This window comes from Apteryx rowi, unplaced genomic scaffold (genome assembly GCF_003343035.1).
Source record: "Apteryx rowi isolate R43461 unplaced genomic scaffold, aptRow1 scaffold_225, whole genome shotgun sequence".
Classification (NCBI taxonomy): Eukaryota; Metazoa; Chordata; class Aves; order Apterygiformes; family Apterygidae; genus Apteryx; species Apteryx rowi.
The window spans coordinates 397,050-423,337 of record NW_020448586.1 but is presented as its reverse complement, the minus strand read 5'-3'; the positions used below and the strand labels follow the sequence as shown (position 1 = coordinate 423,337).

Here is a 26,288-nt window from a genome sequence, read left to right as displayed (position 1 = left end):
GAAAAAAAGGAAAAAAAAAAAAAAAGGCAAGAGGAAACGAAAAATTAGTTGAACTGTAGAATATTTAGGACAAACAGCTTAGTATATCGCTTTGATCAGAGTAGTGACTTTCTGTTCATGTTGATTAATGACATAAAATTATAGTATTTGAACACTTCATTTTGTTAGATTTGAATATTAGAAGGCTTTGTATATATTGTTTCTGCCAAATGGCAGTAACTTTAGTTTCTTCTAAAATATGCCAGTAGCTTATTCTTATCCAACATGTTTAGCTGTAATTTCTTAAGTATTTTGGTTGGTTTAACCGAAGTGGTTTAACTACCAAGTGGTTCACCTGTTCTAGCAGATTATTCTGTCTCAGGTGCTAGCTTCTTCCTAATACTTAACTGTTAATATTACCTTCTTTGTAGCTTATTGAACTTAGAGCTAACAAATTTTAAGTTTTAACAGCCACATTTTTTGTATAAAAATCATTCTGCCTGAAATTAGTTTTTCATTCCATACTAGTTAAGGATATGCACCATAGCTGATGTTAGTGTACAAGTATTTATCTGATGCACTATTTCTGTGGCTAGTCACTTGGATTCATAAAGTACAGTTTTTGCTATTTTATTATCAAAATTATGAACTGGGTACCAACGATGTTTAATTTTTTTCCAAAGGAGCCAACCAGATGAACCTTCCCGCAGGAGGAATAACAACAGACCAGCAAGCTAGTCTAATTTCTGAAACTGCTCTTCCAACATCCCTTGGGACAAATAAGTAATGCACACATTTTCATTCTTGCTCAGTTAAGCATTTGTTTACATGCTTTATGAAAGTAAATAAAGATCTTGCCTTAAATTACAGTATCGTCGCTTGAAATGATCAGTCACGCCTATGGCTGTGTTCTTTTCCTATTTCAGTTCTACACCTACTGCTTTTTCCCCAGAGCCCCAAAATATTTAGTTAGCTTTAAATGAGTTCCCAAAGGAAGATTATTTTGTATTTTTTTTTTAAGTGTATAAAACAAATACCTTAACAGTTGTGATTCTTTATCACTCACATATGTCATGCCTTGTAAACTCCTGAACTTTGTTGCTGTATGCTTCCCAGTTTGGTGATCTCAGTTTCATTTGCAAAATGTTTGATGCAATGACTAGAAATGATGAAAGCAATTACTTAAAAATAACTTCAGGCATGAAACGTACAACAAAGTTCTGCACTCTTATACTGTAACAGTCCCTTTTTTTCTTATTATAGCCCACTAATGAATGACGGCACAAATTCTGGCAATGTTGGAAACCTCAGCTCAATGCCAACAGCTGCACCTCCTTCTAGTACTGGGGTGAGGAAAGCATGGCATGAACATGTCACTCAGGACCTGCGCAATCATCTAGTGCATAAACTGTAAGTATTCACCAAGGCCAGATATTCTGCCAAATATTTACAGCAGTAGAACTCCAACATTGAAATTGTTTTGGTTGAAAAGTTGGTTCTTAACTATAACTAAGCAGTGGGTGTTCTTGTAACCGGTTGGTTACAAGCATATGAAAATGCCTTGTTATCTGACTTGAGGTATTGTTGATAAGAAAGTTGTGTTATCAGTAGTGGTTCCCTGGCACTGGCCCATTGAGGATGTGCTGTTATCTTTAACCTTTCTCTCCAGTTCATTACTCCATCACGTTAAGGGATGGGGCAGGCAGTTTGTATTAGTAAACTTGCTCTGCTGTAGTAAATAGAAATATTTAGTCTCTAGCCAAACGCCACGTGTTTTCATCGTTAAACTTGCTTTAATTTGTGGGGAATAGTTTGATACAGACTTTTTTTTAAAACAGTTTTGATATACCTTACTTATTCCTGACCTATAAAGAAATGTGTAGAATGAATATTGTAAAGCTGGATAGAATTTTTAATTTTTTTTTTCTTCTGAAGAAGATTTTTTTTTTTCCCTCTTTCTTCCTTTCCTGTAGTGTCCAAGCCATCTTCCCCACTCCTGATCCAGCAGCACTGAAGGATCGCCGCATGGAGAACTTAGTGGCTTATGCCAGGAAGGTGGAAGGAGATATGTATGAATCTGCTAACAGTAGGGTATGTTGCTTCAGTCCAGGTATTCGGCATACTTTGAAGAACTGTGGTATCACACATCTGAAGAGCATAATGAAAACCACAAAGAATCATATCACTGTTCTGTTGATGAAGAAAGTCATGCTTTCTGCTATGACAGTGTTTGTATAGCCCAGTACTATCTGATTAATGTCACTTGAAGCTAATTCATCTCCTTCAGCTCTGTGAAAACATGGCAGCATAGTCCCAGCCCTGCCTGAGCTCCCTCTGAAAGTTTGGTGGACATGTTTGGGAATTGGAGCACAGCTCATGGTCCTTGATGCTTCCCTGGCTRACTTTCTCTCTTTCATTCCTTTTTGAAGTCTATTTGTGCAAATAACAGTTTTAAAATTTTCTTAAAGTCTCTGCCGTTGGAAGTTTTGTCTGGGACTCAGTTCTATTATATTGCTTACCTTTTACCAGCGCTGTTGGAGTAATTTCTCCTTTACTCGGCAGCACTGATAGTGATTTGGCTAAGATAAATAGCTGTTTCAAGCAACAAAATTGTAAGAAATTAATTTACCTGTGTTTGTCCTTGTGTATGGGAGACAAGAGAGTTACCTGTTCTTGTTCATTAGTTTTTCTCCACCTGCAATGAGGTGTCAGCTCAAATTTCTGTTACTCAGAGGGATCAAACCCCTGTTGATTGACGCATTGAGCATACCATTTCGTTGTGTCACTGTGGTACTTCCACTCCAAAGGAACTGCTCGCTGAAAGTGTTTTCATCAGGTAGAAACAGTGTTCAGAGCACCAGTACTAATAGCTAGTGAAGATCTTAACAGACAGAGTCATGAGGTCAATTCTTTAATAAGATAACGATATTGAAAGAGAGTAGTTAACCACATTCCGGGTGATAATTGTTCAGTAAGACAGTAATACTTCACCAAGTCTGGTCTTCACAGATCAGTTCCCAAAAGAGCTAAAGAGATATTTTAAGTTTCATTTCCTACAGGCAGATACACTGTAGCCCTACTTGCAGTGGTGTTGCTGTGCCAGCGTTGGTCAGTGACGGTATCGTATTCTTCTTCTGGCTACCTAGAGGTTGTTTAGCAAGGAAGACTTGTGTGTGATCACCCTGACAGCTTTACAGAGAAAATGAGTATTTCATAGGCGTACGTAGGATTTCTTCATCTGTATACTCTATCTTCTGACCTGTAGGTCAGACAAATACCCAGAAGTATTTTGTCCATTCAAGCAGCTGCCTGAGCCTTCTTGCCAAAAGTCTTTTTTATGGGAATTCATCTGACATATTTGGCTCCAAGCAGTGAACGTGGGAGAAAGGAGTAGTTAAGACATCATAAACAATGTTTTGTGAAATTACATCCTCCTTTTTGAGGAACATCAGTTCTACTTCATGACACTGAGAAATGGATTAGTTTGAGGGGTAATAGAAAGCAGTTTAACATGGTTTTATGTAATATATGCTCATTTTATACAGGTACAGTAATCTTTGCAATGTGAAAGCAGCATAAGCCAGTCATCTTGTGTCTACAAGTAGGTTATAGGTGAAGTCCTTGAGCAGAAAAGGAGAAGGGGCTGTAGTGCTTTTAAATTCTTTTGGACAACAGAAAATGTCTTCAGTAATGGATTTTTGAGGCAGTTGGAGGGAAGTGAGGAACTCCCAAAAATGAAGTTTAGTATTACAACACTGGACTTCGTTAACAAGATTGGTGAGGGATGATACCCCTCTCATCTCAGTTTGCTAACATGCAGTGGATCCTGCTGTAATAAGTTTTAAATCAGGAGTGCCGATTTGATGAGGAGAAAATGATTGTGGGACAAACATCACTCAGCCTTTGGTCCACATAACACTAAGTGGTTTTAAGATCAGAGGTTATTCCACAAAACAAATGTAGTCTTTTGGGTTTTGTGAGGTTTTTTGCCTCTAGCAGGCACATATAATTCATGCACTTGGCAGTTGCATGTCCAGCAATTGCTGACAAGCAAAATTGGCTCCCTTGCTGTGCACTGTGCCTGCCTTGTTTGATCTGTTGTCAATTTGGTCTGAATAAAGTGGACTTTTTGTCATGCACAGATGTAGTGTTGAGTCGTCTGGGCCGATGGACTATTTTTCACTAATTTTCTCCCTTTGTCCGCTTTTAGATTTCCTGCAATGGCCCTTACCATTAGATAGATTCTAATAGATAGATAAATTCTGCAGGCAAAGAGCGATTTCTTTTCTTTACGTAAAAATTGATCTGCCTTTGGCATCTGTCTCCTGAAGTTTGTTCAGCATAATTGTATTGCTGGCCACTTCTTCCTTGTGTCTCTGGATTAGTGAAAATGATTATTATGAAAATATCATTTAAAAATCATTAACACTTAGAAACTAAATTGCAGCTTCCTGTTGGTTTTTGTCCAAGCAATAGAGAACCTGCAATTTTCTCCTTTATCTGCAAATCTGCTCAGAATAGATGTGATGGATAGTCATAAAGCCAAGTCTTTTTTTTTTTCTAGAAGCTTTATTTTTTCTTACCTGCATTAAAGCAGTGATGATTCTGTCTCAGTTTAACTGAACTGTGAAAAGAAGTAGCTCTTGTTCAAATAGGCAGGTGCATACATTTATTTAATTAAAAAAGAGAGGGGCTGTATTCTGTTAGACTACATAAGTTCTATTGATGTTTTTTTCTTATACTTGATACTGAGTGCTTTATTTATTTATTTATTTATTTTTAGGATGAGTATTATCATTTGTTAGCAGAAAAAATCTATAAGATACAAAAGGAACTAGAAGAGAAACGGAGGTCTCGTCTCCATAAACAAGGGATCTTGGGAAACCAGCCAGCCTTACAGACCCCAGGACCTCAGCCCCCTGGTATCCCCCAGGTGGCTGCTGCCATGGGCCAGGCACAGCCCGTGAGGCCTCCCAGTAAGTACTGCTTTATGAGGATCAGGGGGGCCGCAGAAAATAGAAGCAAAAAGTGGGAGGATGTGGTTTTTCTTTCATGTTAATTCTTTCTTTTTTCCCTCTGTCCATTCTTCTGTTTCTATTGCAGACGGACCTATGTCCATGCCAAACGTGCCTATGAGTCGTATGCAGGTTTCTCAAGGTATCTATGTTTTCCTCTCTCATTGCAATTTGTGGATTCAAAACATATATTTAGGGGAAAAGCTGATGATCTGTTTTTCTTTCGGAGTTTGAGGCGGGAGTGGGGGTGTTAACTCCTGCATCTCCCTTTTTCAGCATCATTCATTGCTGTTCTCTGTGCCAGGAACTAACACTACATACCGAGTACTTTGTTAGCAGTTAGGAGGTAATTCAGTCCTTCAAAAAGAGGAGAAAACAAGAATGCTGTGAATGATCTGTCATTTAAAAAACATTAACTTTTGGGAGTGGGAGTTTGGCATGTTTTTATCAGTTTATTAGCCAAAAATATACCTGTAGCTGAAAACTTGCCACAAAGCGCCTTTGAAAAGGCGTAGCTTGTTCATAGCACTGCTGGTTTGCCATCGCTGATTTAGGCTGCCGTGGCCTCGTGGATGCGTTTTTCTGAAAACAAACCTGTGACTTCTAGATGCTTCAGCTTTCCCCCCAAAAAGTAGCCCAATTTTTTTTATGTCTTGATAGAATATTAGTAGCAAGTTAAAATTTACGTTGAAATTTCCTGGAGCAGTTGTATCCTGAACCCTTTTGGTTCATTTAGGTAGGAGAAAAAGTTGTTGGCAAGTATAGCTCTGTAAATATTTATTTATACATTTATTCTTGTTAGAAAAATGTGTTAGATATTTTTTCCAGGGCAGTAATTTTCTGAACGAAAGGCCCAACATCTTTTTAAGCATGTTGCTTGTTTCTGTCCTGATTTGAGAGTAGAACTTGCTTTCATGTAAGCAATACATATTTGTATCTTATTTACTTCAAACATTTCAGTGAAACCTGAATTAGATATTGCTGTTTCAAGGCAAATATCTGATTTTATGAAAACACCCCAAGGTATTATATACAAATAGCATCCTGTCATTATGGATCATCCACACTGTTCACCTTGTGTGTTTTAGACACTGTAAATTATGTTTTACCCTAACTGGTATTCCTCTAAATATTTTTTTGTTTCCTGATTTGTCTCTTAAACCAAATAATTTGACTTTGAACCAGGTTAAAGGGGAGAAAATGAAGTGTAGGAGAATTGGATTTTACTCATAATAAATGTGAATTTCATTGTAGAGTATACATACATAAATCCTGGTGACTTGTTCCTAATGAGTTGTTTTGGGGGTGCATTTGCAGGAATGAGTCAGTTTAACCCCATGTCCATAGGGAATGTACAGATGCCACAAGCACCCATGGGACCCCGTGCAGCTTCTCCAATGAACCACCCTGTACAGATGAATAACATGGGCGCCGTTCCTGCGGTTCGTATTCCTTGTTACCAAGTTCTTCTCAAAATGGGTGCATTGCATTTAGCAGAGCTAACACACTTCTGAAAAGGCCATGTCATAAAGTAGTTCTGTAAATTGTAGGATAATTTCATGGAAATGCACTGAGTCTGCCAGACTCTTACTGAGATGGTTGTTTTCACTGTTTACATATTATAAAAAAAAAAAAAAAAAAAAAAGGACCAACTTTAGAGAGGTAGATGTCAGAGATGAAATATTATCCAACAAAGAGCATAGTTCTTTTGAGGAATTGTATCTTTCCAGTATATAAACTTTCTTTATTCCTCTGTGAAAAGTTGGTTTTATTCTTTAGAAAAATGAAAATATTTTTGCTTTCACTGGATTATCTCTGTTAGCTCAGAGAGCAAAAGAGAATTTAGCATTCTTAATAGAGCTTTAATACTATTGCCTTGTTAAAAATAACTTCCGTCATGAATGCCATGGAACAAATGTTAATATTCTGTGTACATGCCCAGTTCCATTTGGTTTACTGAAGCAAGTCTTCCTCTTAGTCTTGGTCATATCTTACGGCCAGTTACCTTGAGAGTATTTTCCTTTGTGTGGCTACACAATAATAAAAAATGTTAATTCCTTTAATTTGGATGTTAATTTTTAGATGGCAATGTCTCCTTCCCGAATGCCTCAGCCACAGAACATGATGGGAGCTCATTCCAATAATATGATGGGTCAGGCTCCTACCCAAAACCAGTTCCTGTCTCAGAACCAGTTTCCAGCATCCAGTGGGGCTATGAATGTGAACAACGTGGGCATGGGTCAATCAACAGCCCAAGCAGGGGTAACACAGGTGAGATATATTTTCTAATATCTGGGTTATTTACTCAAGATTATTTTAGTCTAATTTATTAAAAATATATATATATAGTTTCTGTGTACTTGTATATCCATTGTTTATTTTAGTCATCCCTGACTTCCAGATTACATCTGCCTTCTCCACGAGCTCTTGTATAACCCACGTACACGTACTAACCGGGGGGCTGTGCTCGCCTGTAATTCCTGATACAAATTCTGAAAAACACATGCTGCTGAGAATTTTAGGGGGGAATATCAAGTTAGTTCATGGGACGCTTCTGAGCATATGTTCTTTTTGAGTGTGTTTGCATGGACTTTAGTAGCTAGCTTTAAATCAAGAATCACAATAAAGTAGATGGGGAAAACCATTTTAAGTTTCTTTTAATCTCTCGACTTCTGAACAGCCTGTTTTCAAACAGGCTGGTTTTTTTGTTACAGTAGTGGTCAGTGAAGTTACAGTTGTGTTTTTGATGCCAAGGTATATGGCTTTCCCCAGTGAGGGACTCGTTTCTGAACTCAGAGTCAGAGTAATTTAGGTGGGTTGGGACCTCTGCAGTTCTCCGGTCCAACCTGCTGCTCAAAGGAGAGCCAAGCAAAGGAGGTTACCCAGGGCTCTGACAAATTAAGTTTTGAATGTCTCCAGGATGGACCTTTTAAAACTTCTTGGGCCCCTGTTCTGTTGTTTGACCACCTTTATGGTGGAAAAGTTTTTCCTAATGCAGTTAGTTCATTAAAACTGACTATATATGGGCAATATAGAAGCATTGTTTTAAGTTTGAAATCTTATCTGCAGGAAGTTACTAATTGATTTAGACTCTAAGAGTAAGATACACATCTATAATAAAGCAGAAATGATAAGTACACCTGAGGTAGAGTATTATTCCGTTTTATCACTAGTCATCTGATTCAATTTTTAGTAAAATATATAACTTAAAAGTCTGCGCACCTCCAGAATACTTTCGTTATTGCTGGTCTGAAAGACAGACCCACAATTTTCTTAAATACCTGGAGTAGTCTAATCAGAATTAAAAAAAAAAATCAGTATCCTGCTGTGCATTTCAGTGGGGCAGATGTTAAATGCACTGGACTGGTTTCCAAAGCRGGGCTGCCCTAGAGTCTCAGCCTAAAATGTGAAATAGCTTGAAACCATTTTCTGTGCAAAGTCCACGCTTTGCCCAGCTAATGGCATGATTTAGAGATTGCCTGCCAGCAGGTTTCTGTGTTCCTGAGGAGATCTGAAGGATTCCCTCTCTTCTGTGGCAGTAAAATTAATGTAAAATGATGCACGAGACACATCTAAGTCTAGGAGCAAGGCTTTGACTAAGAGCTCATGAAAACTCTTAGAGAAATCCGAAGGAAGTCATTTGCAATAGCAGCACTCTTACACTTGTTTTTAGATGATTGCATATTTAGACTTTCACCGTAGTACTGTTTTAAAAGATGTCGATGCTGTGATTTAGAGGACAAGTGCAATTCCCAGAGTTTGGGGAGTGACGTGTGTGTAAGAGAATCTCTCTYGCTCCAGCAGGGGCAGGTTCCCAGTGCTGCTCTTCCTAACTCCATCAACATGCTAGGACCGCAGAGTGGTCAGTTGTCATGTCCACCAGTGACCCAGCCACCTCTACATCAGCCCGCGCCTCCGGTGTCCACCGCGGCCGGCATGCCACCTATTCAGCACCAGACGCCGCCTGGGATGACTCCTCCTCAGCCAGCAGCACCCACTCAGCCATCGACACCCGTCTCATCATCAGGACAGACCCCCACGCCGACACCAGGTTCTGTTCCCAACGCGACACAGACCCAAAGTACGCCAACGGGGCAGACTGCCGCGCAGGCTCAAGTGACCCCGCAGCCTCAGACCCCGGTGCAACCGCAGTCTGTGCCGACCCCGCAGCCATCTCAGCAACAGCCGAYGTCCGTGCAGGCACAGCCACCTGGCACTCCAGTAAGTACCAGCTAGTCGCATCTTTTCCTGTGCGGTGGAATAAGCCTTGCGCAGGAATCCTCCCTTTGTACGGCGCAGTGCTGTGAATTTATAGAGCCCGTGCTTCTTATGGCTGTAAATCCTAGCTTCTACTTCAGAGCAAAGGGTTTTAAATAAATAAATAAATAATACCTGTGTAGAAATGCGTCCGTTCAGATGTGCTCAGCATTGTCTGAAGGAGGGGGGCATGTTGAATGACTTTGCACTGCTCAAAGTAAAAAGGGCAGCAATGTGTGGAAAGATGAGGCAAAATAGGCTTATATATATATTTGACCCATAAATGTATATTTGGCCTTAATCAGAATCGGTCTTTTCTGAGCATGAAACTTGAATGCTTGCTTGCTTTTTTTTTTTCTTTTTTTTCTTTTTTGTCAAAAGCAATGCACATGTTGAATTGTCAAATGTACAGTCTTTTACTAGGCAGGCGTTTTCTCTGTAAAAGCAGCTTCTTTGGGACAGAATTCTTCCTTGGCTTCTCCTCTGTAAAGCAGAGAGTTACAAAATGTGGTATATAGAAACTTGGCTACAGCGAGCTCCTATATCCGTGTTCTGCACTGTTTTAGAATATCATCTCATGTCTTTTTTTTTTTTTGTGCTGTTCATTTTTAGTAAAGGAAAGTATTTCTATATATGCAGTGTCTTTCTTTTGTACTGTTTTTACAACAGCTATCCCAGGCAGCAGCTAGTATTGATAACAGGGTCCCCACCCCTGCCTCAGTTGCTAGTGCTGATACGAATTCCCAGCAACTAGGACCAGATGCACCAATGCTAGAAAGCAAATCAGAAGTTAAAAATGAAGAAACTGAGCCAGAGACTAGTGAGACACAAGTGGAAGCTAAGACTGAGGTAAATGAGATTCTATACAGTTTAACTGAAAGCAGTGATAGATATAAAAGCACTTGATGATGTGTCTGAAATGGTGAGTTAAGGTGGCGAGAAGAGGGTAGTTACTGGAAAGTAACTGTCCTGAGGAAAGCCATGGATGGAGAGTGCTTTGACAATCTCATAAACTAATATTTTGAACGACAGAAGTTTGAGACATAGATGTAATGGCTTGTTGTCTTGCATCCTTTCTTAAGGTGGAGGAGGATTTACAAGGATCTTCTCAAACAAAAGAAGAAGCAGATGGAACAGAAATGAAACAGGAGCCAATGGAAATAGAAGAAAAGAAACCTGAAATAAAAGTAGATGCTAAAGAGGAAGAGGAAAGTGGCACTAATGGAACCACTTCACAATCCACATCACCATCTCAGCCCCGCAAAAAAAGTATGTGTATGAAAACTGAAATTTTCTTGTATACTTTGTTTTTACTAGCCTTTGCTTTCAGCAGTGTCTGTTCCTGCTGGAAGGTATATTTTGCATGTGTGTTTCAGCACATGAGGCTGGGAGATTAATACTCCAGGTTATTTATTTTTGAAAGCAGTTCTTCTTTAAAGATATATGAATCGCAGGCGAGAAATGTGTTTTGCTGTGGTCTTGATCCTGGCAATCATTTCTGCCAATGGTAATCTCACAGGGTCCAGTTTCTGCCCGGAAGGACCAAGCCAGTAAGGTAGCAATTACTGCAGAGAAATAGTACGGGGAGATCTTTATGTATATAGCTTGGCTGGTTCTCTTTCATGGGAGGTCAGTTGAGATGCAGTGCTCTCAGTAACCAAGAATATTCATTTCATGAGAGGCTGCACTCTCAGCCTTCCCGCTGAGTTCTAGCTTTCTTTGGCCTGAGAACTAGGTGCTTAAACTGATTTCCTGAATCTGTGTTTCTCCGAGGCTGGACTGCTTCACTAACCTTAAACTTTTAAAAGACCACCTGTGTAGTTTTTTGCATAGCGATCACTTGAAAGCTTTCTCCTCAGAAATAGTTAGAACAGTTAAGTTAGCTCTGTTAAGCTAATCTACAGTGTCATATTTGAATTTGCCTGTTTGGATGTAGGTGTGACTGTGTCTGTAGCTTGTATTTTTCCCAAAGGAAACACGATAGCGTTACAGATCTTGAATGGACTTACTTATATGATTGCATGCCTCGGGTTAATAAGAAATAAACTAGTAAGATGTTTAAAGAAAAGAGATGAAAAGAAATTGCTCCCTGTTGTAATGCAGGCCTTGTGGGAGCCAGCAAGATGAGATTTTGGCCTCAAAATCCTTAGCTGTTATCAGGGTCTCTTAACACGCTCTTGTTTGGACTCACATTTTCTGTGGTTAGTTTTTGACCAAAGGTAAGCTTTCAACATGCTGCAAACGTCAAAGGAGGGAAAGTGATGGTCCTTTTTCGTGACTTTTCTTTCTTTTCTTAAGAAGGAAATTGCATGTAGTTACATTAAAAGAACATTACAGCTGCGTGCTGTTCAGCATGTGATTAAGAAGTTGCCAGGTTTTAAAGTTTGTGCAACATAAATCACGAACCCTTGTATATGCCTTGGGTTGTACTTAATTACTAAACGTAATCTTTGTACAATAACACATTTTCCTGCAGATGGTATTTTCGGTTTGTAGTACAGTGGGCCAGCCAAATGAGACTGCACTGCACAATGAGCTGGCAGAGCCCGTTTCAAACAAAACGTAACACGGGGACTGGCAAGTTTATTGGCGTTTAAAAACCAGCTGTATTCCCAGTGGAAAGAATCATTGCTACTGCTTGTTAGAAGAAATCACTTGGGAGTACATTGAGCCAAGTGGTTGAAAGACTAAGGCTCTTACAGAATTAGTCTGTCAAAGAGCTGTACTGTATCGTTCTGATGATTAGATTTGGGTTGCTACGTATTTCCAATACCTTATGTAGTAACAAATTTCTTGTCTTAGAAATATTGGCACTTGGTAATTATATAGTATAATACATATCCTCCTTTGGTAGGTACAACTACATATACAACTTTAAATGGTGGCATTTTCTCACCAAGTAATTTGTCCAACCTTAATAGAGTGCTTATATTAAAACGTTATATAAACCAAGAGGTACTCAAGAACAAATACCGTTAAGCGTGCTTAACGGTATTTGGTATCTTAAAACTGCTTACGATAATCATCTGGGTGTTTTAACTGGCTATGAAAGTATTTGAAACTCCTTTCCTTCCTTCCCATGTAGGATCCGTACAGTTATTTCCCCCCCCCCCAGGATAACATTGCTGAGATAGGGTTTTGCTCGGCTCACCTACACCTGATTTCTTATACTTTGGGGTCTTGGAGAATTGCAGGCATGTTGTTAACAAGCTTTTCTTCCTCTCCCTGTTCATAGTTTTGCCTTCATAAGTGGGGGCTTGATGCTCTCTTATTCCAAATTCAGGGCTTTYTGGTTTGGGGTTTTTCATTTTCTTCCTCCCTTCCATGAATCCGATGCGAGCAGGAGGGGAGGATTTTTGTTTCCTCGCCTCTTCTCTTGCAGTCTTCTCTAAAGAAAAAGTGTAATATTAATTTGGGTACCTCGTGTCTCCTCCTCTCATCAGAGATGGCTGCCTTGCAGCTTGGTGACCTTCAAGATTAGCTTTATTGGCTTCTTCCCTTCTTTTTAAGGCATTTTAATGCAAAGTCTACATGGGCTTTTTAAAGTGCATTGTCTTTCCTGTTTTGAGGATGTGTCCTCATCTTCCTCAAGAATTTTCTCCTTAGTAATCACAAGCAGGATTTCCTCTGTTGAAAAGAAAAAAATATATAAAAAAGGAGGAAAAAAARAAAGGTAACATTATACTCTTGTCAGGCAGATAATACATCATCATGATTCAGGCAAAGATCCCATTTTCTCTCTGCCACCCACGCATCCAAGACAAAATGGGATAACTGGATGCCAGCTCCTTACAGCGAGCTCCTTGCCGAAGGAGGAGAACCGAGGGCGGTAAATTGTGAAGAAGGAGAGAGGGGAGAGCAGAAAAGTTCTCACAAAATCCCGGCCCGGGGAGATCCTGCGATCACGCTTTCTGTTATTAGTCATGTCCGTTAGAGACAGAGAGGTCTGAAGATAAAACGAGGCTTTTTTACTGTTAAAGATTAAGGCAACTTTTCTTCACATTTTTATGGGAAGTCAGAAATCAGAGTAAATGGATTTGGGGTTTTATTTTTTCAAACTTCAGAATGAAAGGAGAATGCAAACTTTCCTAGCAAAGATGATTAATCTTTAAAGAACTTTGCCAAAGTTGTGCTAAATGTCTATTGTTTGGGGCTTGTAAATCAAGATTAGATTTATTTTGAAAGACTTGTTAGCCCAGTGGCATGTTGGTACAGGGGTCAGTACAGGGAAAATTCTGTAAGAGATGACAACCAGGTGGCCAGAATAGATCATGAAAAGGTGCTCTTTGACCTTTAAATTTTACTAAATGAAATAATCCAGAGTATCGAGTTATAAAGCACCCGAGTCAAAGCATGACGTTTGCACAAGCAATGGGAAGTGCCTTTTCTCAGTAATGGAGCTCCGTGTCTCATTCTGCTCTTGAGAATTCCATAATGCAATTTTGCAAGTGTTGATGAAGTTTTGAGACTATGTAGTGGGGTTCCTTTCCTAGGGAAGTGCCTGGAGATGTGTTATCAATAGATCCAGAACAGGTTTGTCATTTTATCGGGCCTGAAATCATGGCAACTGCTAAAGCGATCATCAGTCATTGCTGTAACCACAAGCATAGTCCTCCTGGGCCAGTCGTGTTTTCCTCTGGCTAATTTGAGTTCGGTAGTGGCAGCATAGGATCTCAATGTACCTGCGAGGCAGGCCCATGCTGAAGTCCTCCTAGCAGCTTGCTTAGTCCTTTGCCACAATTTTGCTTACGTGGGTACTGAAGCAGCAGTCCTGCCTCCAGGCACTGGYGGTGCGCTCAGCCCATCCCCAGCTTCCCCATGCTCTGCAAGGACTATTTTCACCCCAACTGACAATTTCCAGGAGCTGCAGTGTGTGGAAATGCTGCAATAAAATTGAAAACCTAATGCTTCGGGTGTTTTTGAGTAGCGTCAACTTAATTTTTTGCCTTGCTTTATTTTTGTATGTAATTTCAGTGGGTGCAGTTGAGAGGAAAAGGCTTTTGCTCTCAGAAGTGTAAACTAAATTTAAAAAAAACCAGCTTCTTAAAAATTGTAGATCAACTAGAGGTCCAAAAAGCAATGATGTCTATTCATATCTTCACAAAATACCATTTGAGGGAGAAAGCATTGATAAACCTCCAAGGGGTCACTGCAAGCTGCTGCCGTGAGTGCTTCAGCAGAACTCCTAATTGGTCCCTTTTATTGGTTTCATCCTCATTTCAGTCGGGTAGATAAATACTGGATACCATCTAGTTTTCTTTTTTTAAATGATAGGCATCCTTCCCTATTTCAAGACTCTTTTCCTAAGGAAATAAATGTAATTACACTACAGAGGTGTTGAAAGAGCTCTCCAAGTTATCATTATTTTCCAGAAAATGCATCGCTTTTCTTGTCGTTGTCATCCCCTATTGAAGAAACGTGGCTGTTGCCATGCCACTGTTGCCAAGTGTTTGTAATGATGTATGTAAATCTACAAGTATTAACACGTTCAAGATCAATTAGCAGTCCTTCAGACCAGGACTGTCTGTATACGATGGCAAGAAAACTCCTGTGCCAGTGATCAAGATATCTAGTTACTTTTTGTAGAGCTTTTTGTCACTCTTTGACCCTGTCCACTAGGGTTTTTTTGCTAGAAAATTACTGAAATGGAAACGGTGAGCAGTGTTAGAAAGAGGGAAGAGGAAGATGTGCTCTTAGCCTCTACTCTGAGGAGCTAGACTTCATCCACGTTGAAGCAGTTGCTTTGTTAATTTGGCTCTGGATAAATTCTTTTTTATGCTCTAGAAAGTTTATCTTTACAGGCTACAGCTGTTGATATCTACGGATTCTGGGAACATCATCTAGTGTAATGTCAGTAAAGATAAAAGCTGTGTGGTGTTCTCCTGATTATACGTTTTGCTTCTGATCAGTTATGCAAATCAGGAAACCTCTCTTTAAGACTTTTGTGTTAACACGGTGGGAGTTTTTTGGGGTTTTGTCTTGTTTAGGGGAACCAAGCAGTTAGGGTACCTAGAGAGGAATTTGCTAACCTTTCCAACTTCCATTAACAGTTTTCAAGCCTGAGGAGCTGCGCCAGGCGCTCATGCCCACCCTCGAAGCTCTGTACCGGCAGGACCCAGAGTCTCTACCTTTCAGACAGCCCGTGGATCCCCAGCTTTTAGGGATTCCGGTGAGTTGGCAACAGCAAAATACAGAATGTTTGTGTGGGATTTTTCGTCTTTGTTCATATGAACGTTTCGTCTTTTGTGTGAACAGCGTGAAACATTGACACCTTAAAAATAAAGGGTTTTGTGTGTGTGTGTGTGTTTGAAGGACTACTTTGACATTGTGAAGAATCCCATGGACCTTTCAACCATTAAACGTAAATTGGATACTGGGCAGTACCAGGAACCCTGGCAATACGTGGACGATGTTTGGCTAATGTTTAACAATGCCTGGCTTTACAATCGCAAGACTTCCAGGGTCTATAAGTTTTGCACTAAACTCGCAGAGGTGTTTGAGCAAGAGATTGATCCTGTTATGCAATCGCTTGGCTACTGTTGTGGGCGCAAGGTACGTATATCAGGGGTTTGGACTGAGTTCTGTTCTCCCAAAGACCTTAGCTTGATTAATCAGATAAAACATAGCATTTGTGTAGTCTTTTTTAAATTGAAATACTGAATGAAAGGGCTAGTAAAAWTTCAGATTTGTATCAGCATGTTAAGACTAAAAAATGAAGGTRGCATCCTTCTTGCTATATTTCTCTCCTTCAAGGAATAACTTCTTCAGTCATAAGTAAAATATTAAAATGTTTTGCTTGTTTCTCGTGTTTTTTGCAATAAATTAGGCAGGYAGAGGGTCAGATCTTTAACTCGTATAGTTAATACTTGTTAACTCAATGAGGAGAGCTATGCTAGCGTAGTGGCTTGGGAAAGTGTCATAAATGTCTTAATATATTTTCTCGATATACATCAATAAACATTTCTATTTTTTATAGTATCCTTAAATGCTGGGTTTGCCTATCAGATACTTGATCAACATAAAATCACATCTTAAAGAATATTTTCTTGTCTTTGTTTTGCAGTATGAGTTTTCTCCACAGACCTTGTGCTGCTATGGTAAGCAGCTGTGTACTATTCCTCGTGATGCTGCCTACTACAGTTACCAGAATAGGTAAGTCCCCAAGTTGTTTTTTTCTTTTCATTCAGGAAACAAGATCCTATCAGTTCTCTGCCAATAAAGAGGAGAATGATTATTAACCTTCTCTTCATTCGTCAGCTAAGTCAGGAAAAGTTATCTATCTTGCTTGCTAGCCTTTTGCAGGTGACCTTCTGTTTCGTATTCTGCAGCTTGATATAAACTGTTTAAGTGCTCGCTATTAGCTAGGCTGCACCATGCACCGCTTAAATGGAAGTTCTCCATATTTTCCACAAAATCAGTAGCAGGGCTTACTGGAGGGAGAAGGGGAGAATTGCCAAAAGGCACTGAGAAAAGTATGTTGCCTTGTTTTGGGAGTTATGAATAAAAATAGACCGGTATGTTTTGGGATTGGTGTCAGAATTTGCAAAGCAAAGGGTACTGTGATCAATTGCAAGACTTTTACTTTCTGTCTTCCTAGTAAATAGTTAATTCTTTTGAATTAGTTTTTTTCAAGATCCCAATGCATAAAGTTAGAACCTGATTAGACAGCAGTATACAGATAGTAACAAATATATAGTGTAAGGGATATTTATTCTTTGAGCATCACTATTAAAAACTGCCCAGACGACTCAGTGAAAAGCTAGGAAAATAATAGTTTGCTATTAAAATTTTCTTCTTTATTGATACTAGGTTTTGATGTTTGTATGTTTATTAAACAATGGTTAGTATTATAATATTCATCTTTCATTTAATACTTAAGTCAACAGTGCTGTAATGAATAACAACTTAAACTTAGAAGTTGGCTTTGTTCTCATTTTTATTTTCTTTGATTCCCCCCCCCCCCAAAAAATATATATAAAACATAAATGGGATAAGAGACAAACTTCCTTTTCCCTATTTAAAGCAAAATTATGAATTTCTTTCCAGAGACTTGACAGTCTAAGCCTTGCCAACTTTGAAGTGGCAGGCTATAGTCTAACTGAAGTTACGGAATGAATTCAGAAGTCAGTGCTTGCATTTAATCTCTTTTAAGATCCCTACATCACCAAATCATGTTGTAAGATGTTGCAACACTRTTGTATTCCACATAGCTGAAACAGCACAGTAAGGGAGATGAAAACATGTTGTGTTAGGTTATACGTAGGTCTCACTTGGTCTTTGTTAGGAAGGTAGTATTGTTATGCGGGAATGTAAATTCACAAGCTGGCATAAAAGGTTTTATACAGGCATTGTGAATTCCCTAAAAAAGTCAGTCTGAAGAGAAGTAAAGCTATAAAATACATTTAAAGAGAGAATTCTTGAGTAGTCACTGTAAGAGGAGAAAAATGTTAAATATCAATTCTCAGCATATTAGAATTCCAAATACTTTTCATAGCATGGAGCCAGAGAGTACTGTGTTTGAAAAGAAATAGTAACTTCAAAAACAATTGAAGGGGCCATTTTTCTTTCAGTTATACCTCTCCTATTTAATTCAGTATTAAATCATTTTGGATCASTCAGTGGAAGGCAAAGTTGGTTGCTAGCATGAGGTGTAGGGTTGGTGGGGCTACATTTTCTTCTGGGCTCGACAGTATAATACTTCAGTTTCCTACCTAAGTATGCCAGTCCATTGGTCCCTGCTCCAGAGAAGTTAGTTTAAAAAGGTACTGATGCAGAAGAAAATAAAGGCACTGGGAAAGGGAGGTGATTCGTCCAAGTATCAGTGGGCCAATAACAGGACTGAAGTACATGTAGTTCCCTGTTCATCCAGATATCTTCAAAAAGGGTTGGGTTTTGAGGGGTKGGGTTTTCTTCTTTCCTTTTCTCTTGAGGTCTTCTATTTTAGGCCAATTAAATCAAGAGTGATTCATGGAGGTTGGGATTTTTTGTTTGTTTGTTTTTGTTTTTTGACAAAATTCTTGTGAAGATCTATCACCCCATCTTTAAGTGTGCACATGGCCTAACAGATCATGGAAAGCCCTTACTAATCAACTGTATTGCTCTAAAGCAGTCAAATTAACTGTTTCCTATTGTAGTGATCTTCCTCAAATCTTAGATTTTTCTTAACCAAATAGTAAATGAGCGAGAAACAAATTGTATGGTTCCAGCAGATCTTTAATTGGCCAAATACTCTGTTTTTCTCCATTTATGGAAGAAACGTAATTGGGATTATCTGAAGTCCAGCGTATTTCATAACTAAATTATGAGAATATTTGGACATCATTGAGTTAATGATCTCTGGCACTTCAATTCAATGGTTAGCAATTAATTACTCAGTATAGAACTCTTTGGCTTCCATCAAGCAAGGCAGAAGTTTAACTTAAAGTAAATGTTCTGGAAAATATACTTCAGGAATGGATATCCATCTGAAACAAGTGATTGGTATTCAGTATCAGCACTAGCATCCAATTATTAATTTAGCTTTTCCTTTGGCTACACTTCAACTACAGTTGGAACTTCACCTATTAATGCAGAAATGGAGCCTTTTCTTGATTTTGGTATTGAAGTGCAATGTTACCCTTTTCTGATAAAAGGGAAGCAGTCACCTGAACAGTCTGCATTTGAAAAGCTTTTCATTTTCAATATGTTGCAATAAGTACGCTCTTTGGATTTTTTTATGACTGTTACAGCTAGCATACTGTGCGCTTCCTCTAGTTTTTGTTGAATATTCATAGTGGCATGCAAGAATCAAATTGCAAGCAAGTCTCATTTCTGTGGGTCCATATTCATAATAAGTTATAAATACCGTTCCACCGTGGTTATTTTATGGACAAATATTCATGACCTTTAGGCGATTCATTTCCACTGTATTTCAGTTTTGTTTCTCATTTTGATCCCATACTAGGGCTTGACTCCCGTTAGTGTCAGGCTGCCGTTTCTGCAGCGTGTCCCATCCTGCGCTCCGCTTCCGAGCGGCCGCGCGGGAACAGGCGCTTAACGTGCCGTGGAACCGAAGCGCTGCTCACCCGCGAGACCGACCGTCTCGCGGTCCCCGGATTAACGGGTCCAGCAGTCAGGGCTGGTAAAGTCAGACTCGTGCAGCGTTGCTTAAAGCCGGCGCTGAGGGCAGCGTGCAGGGGGGTCCTGTCATTGCTTCGTGGTGCTCAGTCTTACGAGCGCTCTGAAAGCCCGTGAATTCTGAAAATGGATCAGAATTAACCATTTCTGGGATGAAATAAAGTATTAATAGGAGCTTTGGCCACGTGTTCTTCAGGTTACGCATTCCTGTGCTTGGGTCCTGCTTTGGTTCAGCCCTGCCCTGTTTGACTCTGAAAATGAGCAGCCTTGTTGCAAGGAAAATAATTACTTTTTTTTATTTTTGAAGAACATTTTGAAGACGCACAAGATATTTAAAAAAAAAAAAAAAAAACCTAATAGACGATGCATAAAAGGATATAAATTCTAAACCTGCTATGGCTGGAAGAAAATCATTATTATTACGAGATGCTAAACCGCATTTTAGGGGCCTGGGGTGAGGGGCAAGTGCAGACGGCATTAGTGAGACGTGCAGCCTCGCTCTCCSCTCCTGCAGTGCTCTCCCACAGTATCGCTCTGTCGTAATCCTGGAATATTTATCGCTCCCAACGCTTGCAAGCTGATGGAATGATTTTATTTTATTTTTTTTTCCCCCCTCCCGGCTTTTTTCTGTCACGTTAGCCACTCCAAAAGCCTCGCGTTCGCTCGAGGAGGTGACGCGCTTAGCCCCGGCTGGGCTGGAGCTGAGCGCGGCGCGGTTCAGCTCGTGCAGAGCCGCGCTTCGGGCCGCCGGCGCGACGCCACACGGCACGGCGCAACGCGCTGCGCGGTCTCGCGCGGTCACTGGCGCGGGCTCGGCTGGTTGCGCGGCCGCTGCCCCCGCGCCGGGCGAGGGCCCGAGCTGCACTGCCTCGCGCGGGCGTTCAGCGACGCGTAGCGGGGACGCGAGGGCCGGCGTGCGGCGCGGGAAGGGATCCCGATCCGTAAGCGTCCGGAGGAGCCCGTGCCCGGCTTCGTTGCCGCCGTGGCGGTCGGGCGCCTGGATGGCAGGAGCTTTAAGCGCGCGGGGGTGTTTTAAGGGACAAGCTGCCGCGTTCGCCTCCGTCCCTGCAGCTGTCGGTTCGTCGTGACACCGAGTCTTGTTTCGATGCCTTTGACACCTCCCGTTCTTACAGTTCTAGCGCTTGAGTACTAAAACTGCGTTTTACTGTGCTGCCGTCGCTGCTTATACTCTCTCGCTCTCGATCCTCCATAAAGCTCCTTTATTTTGGCGACCCTGTGTTGGCCTTCCTGCATTTTACAGCTGTGGCCTCTCTGTTACCTTTGTTCATGTGTGAATTCATATCCTCTCCAAACATGTAGCCTCTTTTTTTTTTCTTTTTTTTTTCTTTAATGATCCCGACAACTTTGGTTCCAGTTCATCTGAAAGAAACAACCCCCCAAAAATCCGTATAACTGAGATTTATTTTTTTTGTTATTGTTATTTTTCAAATGCAGATTGTATTTTTGTAGCGTTGAGTTCCCGATTCGCTCAGCTTGGTTAGTTAAGCTGCAGTATTGTATTTGCTGAGTATAACTTGGATTGGCTCGTGGTCCGGAGACCCCAAATTGGACCTAGCTTCATGCTCGATTTGTAAAGCTTCGTTGCAGATCTTTGATGTACCCGCTAAATATATTGTATGTATGTACAATATTTAATGTTGTTCACATATATACATATATTGGATTTATATAGATAAATGGCTGGAAACTCTGACCCATGATTGCATTTCTGTTAAATGTTTGTCTAGAGTATGGATTTGGTTTCATTTATATTAAACAATATTAGCTGAGCAGTTGGTCACATTTAATCCTATAATCTAATAACTTTTGAATTTAATATTTTTCTAGATTCTTTTTTCCATACCAAGTGTTTCTGCTTTTACAGTTTTTAATGATAATCAATAAATGCTTTCGGCATACTTTTAAATTATTTAAATCTGTGAAAATGTGTCCTTAAGCTTTTTGACAGGCCTTTTTTTTTTTTTTTTTTTTTTTTTAAACTCAAGGAAATTCAATCATTCTGAAGCCTGGAATCAAAGAGCTTTTTTTTTTTTTTTTTTCCCCCCCTTCTGTTTTTCTTAAGTAATGCAAATCAAATCCAAATTCTTAAATTTGAAGTACGTACAAACGTAGCGCTTGGTAGCTACTTCGTCAATCCTCCCCCAAATTCTGAATTTGACGCTCTCCTATTTTGTTAGTGATGATGGCCGTAATGTATAAAATGAGACCGAATGCTAATCTGTGCTTTGCCTTGGCTTTCTGCTCTGTGTTGTCTTGGTGTTTGCGTCTTACCTCTTACGTCTGTGCTGTTTGTTCCCTTCCCTGTTCTCTAATCCTGCCCTTCCCTCCCCTCTGTTCCTTCTCATTGTCCACACTGACCCATGAATCAACCAACAACGCCCCCCCTTTCGTCGTGGTGATCTGCCCTGCTCTGGTTGGTGGCTCCGTGCTTGGGTGGCTGTATGTTGTGCTGGACCAGTTCACCCAAATATGGCCTTCTTGCTGACAGGTATCACTTCTGTGAGAAGTGTTTCACTGAAATCCAGGGGGAGAATGTCACCCTGGGTGATGACCCTTCCCAGCCTCAAACGTAAGTTGCTTCCGTTCTTCTTCACGCTGCATGGGGGGGTTTTTTTGTTTTGTTTTTTTTAAGACGAAACTGTGTTTATTCTCGATTTGAGCTGTTGCCGGTTTGGGTGTTTGCCTCCTTTCTTGCTAATTTTTACAGTAACGAATGATTAACTGGTGTTACTGCGTCAAGTCTATCGGTCTACCCAACGGCATTGCTTGTTGAGTCCTGTTAAGCTGCTTGAGAGCTGCCCATAAACTAATCCCAGGGGTGACAGACACTAAATAATGTGGTTGGGGAGGGGGAATCTTGAAGCAGTGTCAATAAATGTTACTAATGTTACTAATCCCTTACCTTTTCAAATTAAAGACTTTTGCTAATCCTGATTTATCACCTTTTGAAGCACAGCTTTTGTTTATGAAGCCAATGGCTTGTCTTAACCTGGCCAGAAAATAAGATGCCCTAAGATTTATGAGGAACACTAGCTGCTTTGGAAGGTGGCTGCTGTACTGACCAGCGCTTCCCTTGTTCTTTGTGATTTATGTACACGCTAGCCTATTTATTATATTGCTTATAATCTACCCCAGAAAATGAAATGGGAGAAATATTTTCTGTAGCTTAAAATAAAAACAAGCTGAATTGCTTTCTCGRAACAGAAAGTAGATACTGATATGCTTACTTCAGACTCGAGGTTTGCTCATTTGCTGCAATTCAGACAAGAATGATACTGTCTCAGCCTCTGATATAAAGGTGCTACTGAGATTTCATATTAACTCTTTGTCTTTAGAACCATCTCTAAAGATCAGTTTGAAAAGAAGAAAAATGATACACTAGATCCAGAGCCGTAAGTACCAGGCCATTGTTTTTATGTTAAGATAATCTTGTGGCTTTCACTTGTCCAGCACTTCAGAGATTAGGCGGTGAATAAAGAGGTCTTCCTTTAAGCCTTCAATTCACGAGGTCTCAGTTTAGAGTCCTGGAAATGAGCAGCAGAGTTGCAGCTTTACCCATGAAGCTTGAATCCATCTAATGGCCACCACTGCTGAAAGAGAGCTCCTGCTCTTGCTCTGTTCTACTATTTCTGGTGCTAGTTGTATCCTTGCATGAACTGATTCAGGCTCTTGAATCCCTACTTCATACAGTGGAAAAGTAATCCAGGAAAAGAAGAGCAGCCCTGCTGGGTTAGTGAGCTGAATTAGCTCTGTAAAGATCCAGCAAGCAGCAGAACTGCATGTCCATGGGAGGCACAGAGGAGCAAGATCTCCTGTCCTGGTGATGAGCTGCCAGATTGGCATAACCCTCTGATGGGCCTTGCAAGACACTCATATTCTTCAGTTTTCAGCCTGTGGTGTAGTTGGGTTACAAGAAGCTGATAATCACACAGCCTTACTAAAGCAAATAAGGCAGAAACCCTGAAAGAATTTAAGATTTTTCTTTCTAAATGGAAAAGTCAGCAGATGTTTTAAGTAATTTTCTTTTAAGCTGTTGTTGGCTTCATTTGGGTAACAGTAATTGCTAAGGTATGTTCTGCAAGACGCTACATAAACTGTGGTTAAAAATGGCCCTTCATCATACATAGCCTTTGATACTAAGCCCTGTGTACCTCTGTGGGTGCACAAGAGTTATGGATTTTCTCTTCTGGTTTAGCTAGACCTCTTAATATGTATTTCTCTTCAAGTGAGTGCTTAGCCTACTGAAAGAGGACTCCTCCTTGCTTGTGTTTATTACCCTTCGTTTCAGTAAAAGCCAAGATTAATATTTCTGTAATAGCACTGTGGTACCGTTCCTACTGTCCTTAGCTTGCTGAAAACAGACTTTATCTTACTGATACTTTGTTCTCTGATGGTTGATATGTAATACTTGTGAATTCCTTTTCTCATCTTTGCAAATATTAGAACTCCTCCTCCAGCCCTTTAAAGGTGAACTGCTCAGATAGACCAATACATTTGGTTCCATAAATATGTTGCAATCTTGACTGTAAACCCTTCCGATGGTTTTCCCATCCAAAAGTTTGTATGTTTTCTAATATAGTTAAAAAAAAAAAAAAAAAAAAAAAAAAAAGCTGAAAAGCTGAAGCAAACCCATGCAGGTGAAGACAAGCTAATACATGTATTGTTGGCACAGTCATTCACGAATGACTAGTTTTTACACTTGTAGTAAGTTGAGCAACTGTTTTGTCAACCTGCGGTTGCAACAGTTGAAAATAAAATCTGTGGAGATATTGTTAAGCAGAATTCTGTGAAGTTGGGAATACTCAAAATTCTGCTTAGGAATGAATAGAAAGGATTTAGAGTCGTGCCCAAAAATCCATTTTGCTTTTTAACTCATAGATTTTACAATTTCCATGTTATTTGCTGTTACATACATTTTGATCTTATTTACACGTGGAATTCATAGATGCATATTTGAAGCTATTACAATGAATATTTTTGATTGGCATATAAATTGGGCCTGTTGAAGTTGATTCAGTTCTTAGTAGAGGGTTGGAAAGTACCTCCTCATTGAAATCTGGAGGATTTACATGCCTAATAACAAAAGTGATTAGTTTTATTTTTTCTTCTCAGGTTTGTTGACTGCAAAGAGTGTGGTCGGAAGATGCACCAGATTTGTGTGTTACATTATGATATTATTTGGCCTTCAGGGTAAGGAGATGTTGATTAATTTTTTAACCCTTGTACAATAAGACCAATGTTCCTTATATAATTAAGATGTTCTGCCTTTGCTTTTTAATATGCAGTCACTATCTTCTAAGAACTATGTACAAAAGGGCAAAGCATCCCTAAATAAAATACATTTTGGGGAGTCTTAGTGGTCTCAGTGAAGTATATTCAGATGAAAATGTGCATGAGACAGACTTGTTCATGGTAGGTGGCAGGAGTTAAGTTTGTGCACTGAAGAACGCAAATGCATGTGCAACTGCTTGCAGAATTAAACCAGCTCTGAAGGGCTTTAAGTCCTTCAAAAATGGAAAGATAAAAGCTGTTCAAATACAGAGAAAAATGTATTGCACCCTGACAATTAAAATCAGGGGTTCAAATGCCGAATTAAACTAGTTGATAATGGGTTTGTATTAAGTTTGGGGGAATTTTTTTCTCAACAGGTTTGTCTGTGATAATTGTCTGAAGAAAACTGGTAGAACACGTAAAGAAAACAAATTCAGTGCTAAAAGTGAGTTTGATCTTTCTATTTATTTCTTCACTTTTCATCATCTCTGTGCCACCCTAATTCCTTCCTTTGCAAATGTTTCCGTTATGTTCGCTTTTTGATTGAGGCTCTATCGTGTCATGACAGACAGTACAAGAACATTTGCAAAATGGGCGATAGGGTAACCCAAGGCTTCAGTAGCTGTCATATTTTAATCAACGTTTTAAAGACCTACTCTTTGCAGACTTGTAGCCAGTGTTTGTGCTGTCTGAGGTCTTCAGCATCTATGTCCCTATTTTTCCAAGATTTAAAAAAAAGAAAAAGCAAGAGCATAAGGCTGCAGGCACTTGGCTGACCAAATTTAAACAGGTTTCCATATAGCCTTGAAACTGTAGTAAATTACTGTCTCTGCCCTTCAAAAAACATGTAGTAACAAGTTGTGTGGCATCTCAGGTGTACTGTGATGGTGCCAGAGAATAATATATTTGAAGAGCTCTTTTTTTCTTCTGGAGTGGACTGTGGTATAGGAGCTGTCAGTCAGAATAAGTAGCCTGTGGAATTACATGTCTCCATCTTCTTGAAAGTAAACACTGTCATAATCCTGTTGAAATGTACACTGAAAAGAGTACCAAAAGCTGCTAGGCCAAGCTGCTTCACTTCTTTAGTAATCCTTGTGCAGTGTTCTTTGTGTGCATTCAACGTTAGAGAACATCCGTTGATAACTTCTACTCATACGCAGTGGAAGGCAAAAAGAGAGTAGGGACCAGCATTTGAAATGCAGTGTCCGTGRCATGAAGTAGAAGAATAAAGCGGGTGTAGAAACCAACAGTGTGATTCAGACGTACTTAGAAGAAATCCAAATAAAGGAAAGTGCAAGAACTATACAACTAATACTTGCGGGTGGACGTGATTCCTCCCTTGTTCTTCCTTTGTTCCTCTGAAGTTCTCGGCTTTACATTGTCATATTAAAAACCTATGAGTTTGCAGGCATAAATCTCCCAAATTGTAATAAAGCAGTTGTTGTGGATTAAACATAATTTTTTTGGTATGGTCATATGTGATTGATTGCAGTTCCAGCATAATAAGACATTTTAAAAGGGTAGTTTGGAGATAATACATTTCATACTGCATTATCAAGTTACAGTAATCAGTATAGTCTCCAGAGTAACCTGACATATGCAAGATAGTATTATTAAAAAGATTAAAAT

At 39.7% G+C, this 26,288-nt stretch overlaps 1 protein-coding gene across 1 annotated transcript in view; it reads left to right on the top strand.

Moving 5' to 3' along the window:
- CREBBP (CREB binding protein) overlaps positions 1-26,288 on the top strand; it is an 88,169-nt gene that overhangs the window by 43,460 nt on the left and 18,421 nt on the right. Inside the window, exons 7-23 of the mRNA XM_026065223.1 lie at positions 656-762; positions 1,243-1,389; positions 1,953-2,070; positions 4,763-4,955; positions 5,083-5,136; positions 6,312-6,436; positions 7,077-7,265; positions 8,799-9,215; positions 9,921-10,100; positions 10,334-10,520; positions 15,302-15,420; positions 15,564-15,803; positions 16,315-16,403; positions 21,877-21,957; positions 22,724-22,780; positions 24,501-24,578; positions 25,037-25,104. Of these exons, the coding sequence (XP_025921008.1) occupies positions 656-762; positions 1,243-1,389; positions 1,953-2,070; positions 4,763-4,955; positions 5,083-5,136; positions 6,312-6,436; positions 7,077-7,265; positions 8,799-9,215; positions 9,921-10,100; positions 10,334-10,520; positions 15,302-15,420; positions 15,564-15,803; positions 16,315-16,403; positions 21,877-21,957; positions 22,724-22,780; positions 24,501-24,578; positions 25,037-25,104 (2,449 nt within the window). The remainder of the gene's footprint in view (positions 1-655; positions 763-1,242; positions 1,390-1,952; positions 2,071-4,762; positions 4,956-5,082; positions 5,137-6,311; positions 6,437-7,076; positions 7,266-8,798; positions 9,216-9,920; positions 10,101-10,333; positions 10,521-15,301; positions 15,421-15,563; positions 15,804-16,314; positions 16,404-21,876; positions 21,958-22,723; positions 22,781-24,500; positions 24,579-25,036; positions 25,105-26,288) is intronic.